Source organism: Mus pahari, chromosome 23 (genome assembly GCF_900095145.1).
Source record: "Mus pahari chromosome 23, PAHARI_EIJ_v1.1, whole genome shotgun sequence".
Classification (NCBI taxonomy): domain Eukaryota; kingdom Metazoa; phylum Chordata; class Mammalia; order Rodentia; family Muridae; genus Mus; species Mus pahari.
Genome location: NC_034612.1, coordinates 7,990,428 through 7,998,432, shown reverse-complemented (window position 1 = coordinate 7,998,432; position 8,005 = coordinate 7,990,428). Strand labels below are relative to the sequence as shown.

The 8,005-nt window shown below is 55.8% G+C and overlaps 1 protein-coding gene across 1 annotated transcript; it reads right to left on the bottom strand.

The window, feature by feature from the left end:
* Nucleotides 1–5,345: 5,345 nt before the first annotated feature.
* Nucleotides 5,346–5,655, bottom strand: Hrk (harakiri, BCL2 interacting protein). Its single transcript, XM_021222541.2, has one exon. It carries the CDS (start codon nucleotides 5,622–5,624, stop codon nucleotides 5,346–5,348), a length of 279 nt encoding a protein of 92 aa, XP_021078200.1. The 5' UTR covers nucleotides 5,625–5,655.
* Between the last annotated feature and the right edge of the window lie 2,350 nt (nucleotides 5,656–8,005).

The window sequence follows — 8,005 nt, the reverse complement described above, 5'->3', positions numbered from 1 at the left end:
AGGAGGAGGAGGAGGAGGAGGAGGAGGAGGAGGAGGAGGAAGAGGGAGGATGATCAAGGACTTCTATGTTGACCTGGATCCTCTATACCAGTACTTGTGTGGGGAGGGGGGTGGCAACACACACACACACAAATGGAAAAGGTGATTGAAGAAGAGGAATATACCCAACATCAGCCTCTGGTCTACACACACATACACTCACACATACTAACACGCAAATACTGTGCACACACACAAACTTTTTAATACAGCACCAAGCATACAGTAGGCGTGCAGCAATCATTAGTCCAGGCTTGGGGTAGAACAGCTGAGCCTGTGGTCTCCATCATAAAACGCCCCTGATATAGTAGGAATAGTAGTAGAAAATAAGAGAAACTGACATAATACGCAGTAACAGTAATAGAGAAGGGGGGGGGGAACAACCAGCTTGCTTAGTTCATGATGGGTTTGTTTCCCCAGTGCATAGCTGTGCAGCAGGGACCAGCGAGTCACCAGGGGCTGAGCAGCACTGGTTCACACAAACATTAGTGATGCACAGTGGGAAACTGAAGCTGGGTCCCTTCCTGCCTCTAAGGAACAGCCAAATCTTAGAGATGGAATGGCTGAATCCACCTGGCTGCCTCTGGGGCATACTCAAGTATCCAGTGAAGCTCTTCCCGCTTCAAGGCTAACTCATGGCCTCTCACTGGGGGTGAGAATGGCTCAAAGACAAGGATCCTGTGGCTAGAAAGCTGGGCCTCCGGCACATCCCGGCCTCAGACCCTTCCCCTCCCTGGAGTTCACCCTTAACAGCTGTCCTTCTGCAGTGACTGTCTCCCTCCCTGGCTAAGCTGGAGCGGGGGCTTTGGTGAGCCTACCCCGCAATCCTGGAGAGAGGGCAGCTCTCCGGACGCACCTCCAGATTTAACCACTTAATCCCCGAAGTCCCCTGTCTAGCTGGCCCGCCAACCTGCCGTTAATTCTTTAAGGCTTCCCTATTATTTGTTATCTAGCCTGGGGCTCCTTTCTCCTCTTCTCGTCCCAAGGCAAGAGTAGGCTGCCCTTCCCTGGTTCCCCATCCTCTCTCCCTCCCCTCCCCCTCCCGAGGCAGGCAGCTTCCAGCTCTCTCCCTCCCCACCCCCCCAACACAGCCTCTTTTGTTTCTCTCCAGTATCTTTGGGCAGTGACTAAGGTTACCTCACACCCATTCCCCTCCTCCCTCCTCCTCCCCGCCCCGGCCACCCCAGCCTCCGAGGTGCAGAATACACGGTGAGCCCTCCCATTACCTTACCAGGTGTCCCCTTCTTTCCATGCAGCCCCCTCCCTCCAAACCAGGGCAAGGGGTGGCTAGCCCATCAAAGCTTGACTCTCCAGCTCCAGTTCTTACTTTGCAAAGACTCAGGTCGATGCTCTTGGCCTCAGTTTCCCATTCCTTTTCAAAGTGAGAAGAAATGACCCTAACTATTTCAAGTGGAGTGAATTAAAAGCTAGACACAGCCCTGGCCTTAGCGCCCCTCCCCCCAACACACCCTGGAAAAGGGACCGCTCTCCTTTGCAGCCCGGTTGAGTGCAGCAATGGCTCTTACCTGCTCACAAAGGACAGGTACCCAACTCTCGCTCTAGGGCTGGAACCCAGGGCATCCTGCATGCTGAGCAAACCCTTTAGCATCCCTAGCCCTTCTGGTCCCTAAACCTACCTCATATGTATGCAAATTCAGATAAACTAATCCAGGTGTGTACATACAGAGACCAGAGGTGGAGGTCAAACACCTTTTTTTTTTTTTTTTTTTAATTTCCAGAGTCCCTCCCTGCCCCTGTCCCCTCCCCAACCCCAGTCATTTTAACTCAGCCGGCTGACCAGGGAGTGCCAGGACCACTGGTCCCTGCCTCACATCTCTCCTCAGGGCTTGGACACAGCTGCAAGGGTCCTCCTGTCTGCCCAGCAAGCACTTTGCCCACTGCCCTGTCTGGTTTAGCATTCTACCGGGTCTTAAATTGACTTCCCCAGAGGGCTTGGGGTGGGAGGATGGCTCAGAAGGCACAGACATCGCCACCCCTACCTGACCACTTAAGTCTGATCTCTCAGAACATGCTCTGAGGAGAGAATCCACTCATCCAAGCTGTCCCCAGACCTCTGGACTTGTGCCATGGCACTTGGCATGCCCACACACAATAAATAAGTAAATAAATAAAATAAGTAAGTTTTCAAAAGAATGGTGCACTTCACCGCAATGACCATGGTAGACTATGGCCAAGGGTGGAAAAGGATTCCAGCTGTTAAATGGTCAATAATGGATAATGGTCATGGTAGCTCACATCTGCAACTGCTTTATTTATTTATTTTAACTATTATTTATTTATTTTTGTCCCTTTGATTGGTAACTTTGTGGATCAAATGTTACTGGCTCACAGCTGGGGCAAAGAACAAATTTGCTGGGCCCACTGACCCCGGTTAAAGCTAAGCTCTTAAAAGACGTCCCCCAACCCAACACCCTCGGGGAGACACACAAGGTAGAGCATTCTCATCCCCCGTAGTGCGGGGCACAGGGAGTGCAGCCCACATCCAGTACACAGAACTCAACCGATTACCCCCTCGGCGGGCTTTCCAGGAGGTAGCCAACTAGGGCAGACTGGAAAAAGATGGGTGTGGTCAACTTGTCACCGGATGAGGTAGCTAGCCCAAGCCGGGGTGGGAGTACCCCAGGCAAGGGCTTCAGGGGTGCAAGGGACCATCTGGAGGAAAGCGCTGGCACTTCCAGGGATCAGGAGCACCAGAGAAGTGAGAACCCTGGTGGGTGTGGCAGCTGGGAGGGGAGATGCGGTAAGCAGAAGCCTGGAAGGAGGTTGGGGCGGGAGTCCCGACGCAGCGCGGAGCTACCTCTGGGACGGAAACGGAGCTAGGGTAGAAAGAAAGTTAATTCTAAGGCGAAAGTTATCACTTGTCTCCCCTGCACACCACATCCATACCGCACCACCGGGCTCCAGTTTCCCAACTTCTCCTTGTCAGAGCTCAGAGTGGAGCACCGGGCCTGCCTGGACCGCAGCCTCTTTTTCGGGTTCCCTGAGCACCCCAACTCCCGACATGCATGCACACTGGTACAGGCTCTCGCCCGCGCCCCGAGTCTCGGGTGGAACGACACTATCAGCACTTCTGCCATCCCGCCTGTGCTCCAAGACTCCAGTTAACATCCCTGCCCACCCCACCCCGCTTCTATTAGAGATTTCCTTCCCTCACCATTCACTTCTGCACCCTACATTTCTCCCCCACGCCCCCACTCTCCAATTCATAACCAGTATGAATTTCCCTTTTCTTCCTCCCTCTTTCTGCCCTCCTCCCAAAGTCTACATTTTGGGCGTCAAAGCTGTGGCACCCTCCAAAATATTGGTCCCACCCCCCGGGGTTCCGCAGCAGCGGTACTTTTGAAAGTGAGAACAGAGAGGAGGCGCGCAAGGAACCTTCAGAGCAGGGTCGCAGGGCGCCCCGAAGCGACAGTTCTCTTCGCCAGCGCCCGGGCTGCGCGGGCCCACGCGACATCTGTCGCCCGCGCTCCCGGCTCACACCCCGCTCACCCCCGCAGCTCCTCGGGCGCTGCTACACACACACACACACCCCCACGCTCCGGCTGCCGCCTCTCCCTGCGGCGCCGCGCCAGCTTCCTAAGGTGTCTACGCGCCCGTGGGGCAGGGCTGGGATCGGCCCAGAGTACCTCAGGGTCTCTGGCTACCTTACCTGTGGTCTTCACATTCCGACCCACTCTCGGAAGTCAACCTAGTCCCCACCCCCACCCCGTTCTCTGAAGCCTCTGCACTCGAGAATCTAGAAAGGCGACCCCGACACTTCTTGCTCCCCCAAACCGCCTAGCAGGGTACCTGGCTCACGGCGGGTGCTCACAGGTCACCATACCAAGGACCCACCTATAGCCTCCCGATATCAAACATTAGGCGCCCAGCACCCAGGAACGGTCCGGAGCACACAGCAGGCACCCACACTTCTCACGGTAGTTGGGGGAGGTGATAGGAGACCAAGCTGTAAACCGCGACACCTCGTGGTAAAAGGAACAACAAAGTTACCCAGGAGATAGGACCCTGACCTGCGCCTGCCTTGGAGAGAGGACCACGACCTACCCCTGAGAAACTTTCACGGGAGCGGGGGTGTGAGGAGGGGGGTCATAGAGAATGGGGATCACAAACTGCAGACCCATGAGGAGACGGGAGTTGACAGTGGAGATATGGAGACCTGGTCAAGTTGGAATACCAGGCGGTTTGGAAAGGGCCAGAGACTGAGAACCTGTGGTGCATAATTAGGGGAGGCTCTTAGCTCAGACTGAAGCAGTCCTACAGCGTCTGTTTGCCGGGGTTGGCGGCGATTGTGGTGGCTTAAGTCCTTCTAAAGCCACTATGCTGCAGAGGAAGGAGGGGAAGAGAGAAGAGAGAGAAAGGAGAGAGACAGAGACAGAGAGAGAGACAGAGAGACAGAGAGGAGTGTGGAGAAGGAAGGGGCGGGGATGAAAAGACACTGGGCAGTGGGAGAGGAGAGAGAAAGCAGACTGGAGGGAGGGAAAACAGGAGAAAGTGGAAAGTCAAAGGAGAGCTAGACAAGGGGAAGAATAACCTGAGCCAGAGGATGGGGAGAAAGAAGAGAGTGAAAACACTGAAGAGAGATGAGAGTGTGGAAGAAGGGAGAGGAGTGGGGAGCGGGGAAAGAGTGAAGACAGAACAGAGGCAGAGGAGCTGGAGGAGAGGGGGGAGGAGGGAAGGAGAAAGAGGAGAGAGAGAGGGAGAGAGGGGAGATGGAGAGGGGAGGGAAAGGGAGAGGAAGGAGGGAAGGAAAGAGGGAGAGAGGGAGAGGAGAAGAGAGGGAAAGCAGAGAGGAGAGAGATGAAGGAGGGAGGGAGAGAGGGAGGAAGAGAGATGAGAGGAGAACAGAGGAAGAGAGAGAATGAGGGAGAGGAAAGAGTAAGGAGAGAGGAAGAAGGGAAGGAGAGAGGGAGAGAGAGTAAGGGAACGAGAGAAAGGAGAGGGGAAGAGAGGGAGAGAAGAGAAAAGGGGAGGAAGAGAAGAGAGAAAGGAGAGAGGAACAGAGGGGAGGAGAGAGAATGAGGGAAGAAAGAGAGAGAGAGAGAGAGAGAGAGAGAGAGAGAGAGAGAGAGAGAGAGAGTGAGTTGAGGCGGAGCAGATACTCGAGGTCTGGATAGAGGGGGACAGAGGGCAAGCGAGGAGGAGACTGGGTCCGCTGTTCCTCGCCGAGGAGCCCTGGCCCCCGCCGTCGCTGTCGCTCTCCCACCCGCTCGCCTGCGTACCTGTTGCTCGGTCCGGGCTGGGTCTCGGCTCCGGTCCCCCCTATCAAGAAGGCCCGCGCGCGCCGCCTACGCGCTCCGCCTGCCGAGCAGCCAGGCCGCCAGCGCCGCCACCTGCGCGGCCGCGCACAGCCAGGGCCAGCGGGCGCGGAGCGCGGGCAGCAGCGCGGGCAGCGGGTCCCGGGGCCGCGCGCGACGCCGCATGGCGCGTCGGTGCAGCTCGTCGCCCAGCGCCTGCAGCCGCAGCGCGGTCACCTGCGCCGCCGCCCAGCGCAGCCCGGGGCGAGCGTCGCCGCAACCGCACACGGCCGGGGGCCCGCGGCCGCGATGCCGGGGACACGGGCACATGGCGTGCGGAGGAGCCTCCCTGGACCCCAAGTTTCGCCCTGCGCCGCGCGTTTGTTGTGCTGACGGCGCTATTATTAATTAAAGTGTCACATGGTGGAGGGGGCGGGGAGGGCGCGGGGAGGGGGTTACATCATCCGGCCCGGGGGGTGGGGAGTGTGTGCAGGAGAAAAAGCCGAGAGGTAACTTTTAACCCTCGAGACGCCGGCAGGGCGGGGACAGGCGGGGATGCGGGAATGCGGGGATATTGGCCCGGGGTCCGCTGTCTCGCTTCCCGGGCTGCGGGAGGCTCCAGCTCAGACATAGCCTGGAAAGCCAGCTCGGTGCGCACTGTGGATGGAGCTCCGGGAGAATTCGGCCGTATTGCGAAAAGATCCCCGGGCTGTTGTGTGGCCTGGGCGGTGGGAGGCAAGGAAATTCGGGCCAACTTGCCCTGTTTCGGGGCAGCCTCGGCACCTGTCAGTTTCCGGGTGGGTGCACACATTCCTGACACGCGTTCGCACCCCCTTCTGGTGACCTGACTTAAGCGCACCCCGGGGTGGGAGCCTGAACCCTGAAATGAAGGCGGGGGACCCGGGATGGGTTGGACTCCAACTTGGGCGAGTCTCTTGCACTCAAGACACCCCGACACCCCCACCCCCACCCCTACCCAAGAACATGGGTCTAGAGAGAAGTTCTTGCAGCCTGCTTGCTTTGTGGGCTTTTCAAACCGGGTCATGGTTTGCCGGCGACCCTGTAAGTGTCTGGCTTGGTGCCCAGTGAGGTTACCTAACCCGAAGGAAGACCAATCCAGTTCCACTCCAGCTCCAGCCTGGGAAGTCCTTTGGGGAGGGTGCCGACCAGCGAGGGGCTCCTGGGACTCTTTAGGGTGCTAGAGAGACCAGCCCACCATGTTCAAGCCGCTGGAATTTGGGCAGCTTTGGGATTGGGGCCCAGAGGAGCCGGGAGGTGGCCCCTTCAGACCTGCAGAGTATTGATAAGGCCTGGTGAGGTCTCTGGTCCCTTGGAAAAGATTCTTCATGACCATCAACTTGGTGGAGTAGCATCCAGCAGTAATCCTCCAGTTCCAGCACTACAGAAGCAGAGGCAGGAGGAATCGCAAGTTCAAAGGCAACCTGGTCCATATAGTGGTTTCAGGCGAACCACATTTACAGAGAGAATCCTATATTTAAACTGCCCCCCCCCACACCCCCTAAGAGTCAGGGATGCCTCTGTGGGTAAAGGCGCTTGCAACCAAACCTGATGATTTCAGTCCTGTGAATCCATGTGTTCCAAGGACAGAAAACTGATACCCACAGATTGTCCTCTGATCTCCATATGTACTACCCTATGTGTACACACATAAAATAGATAGATAGGTAGATAGTAGATAGTAGATAGAAAACCTAAATAAATAAATAGATAGATAAATAAATAAATAAATAAATAAAAACCAAACCCCCAAAGACAAGAAATTACTATGAACTCACCTTTTTGGAGTTTTGTGATGTTATTGTGACTTTCCTTTTGTTTCGAAAACTCCTGCTTTGTAGTCCAGGCTGCTGTGTAACCGGAAACTCTCCTGCCTCATCCTCCTGACCACCAAATGACACGGGCTCCCTTGGCAGCTTGGTGAGGTGACTGTCAGAGCTCCACGGCACAGCCCGACTGTGTGCTCTCGGTGACCCTCGCCCCCACCCAGTGGGCAATCACTGTGCCCTTACTGCCCATGCCACAGAGCACCTTCCACGCCAGCTTGCTGCCAAGGTCCTGGCCTGCGCTCCTACCGAGCATCTCTCCAGTGCCCTGTTTTTTCAAGATGAGGAAGCCAAGGCTCAAGTCCATGAGGCCTCTTGCCCAAGACTGGGGTTAGTACAAAGCAAAGGCTGGCCCTGAACCAGGGCACCCAGTAGCAGGCACAAAGCTCTAACTATGGCTTGACACTGGCCTCTGTATTCTGAGATTGATAATGCCTCCTTCCCAGGACCGGGTCCCAGATTAAATGAAAGAACCGTGCGCCAAGCGCCTGGCATGCATCGGGCTCAAACAAACCTTGGTCCCCTCTGCTTCTGGCCAGAACTCCTTCCCCATCTCCAGGGACTCCCCCTCTCTAATCCCAGCCATCCTTAACAGAGGGGCAGCTGAACCATTGCCCGAGTGTAGTGGTCCAAGATTGAAGATACAGTGTCTATTTAAAAAGCCCTTTGGATTTAAATTGAACCATCCCCCCCCTCCCTTTTAATCTCCACGCTTTTAACGGCTCACTTCATGGACATTAATTTTAATGGGACGATTATTACCCTGTTTGGAAGCCTGCCCCTCGAAATGCTGGGCTCACAAGGTGGCACTGGGTTGGCTCCCAGCAGCTTGGATTTTTTTTTTTTTTTTTTTTTTTTTTTTTTTTT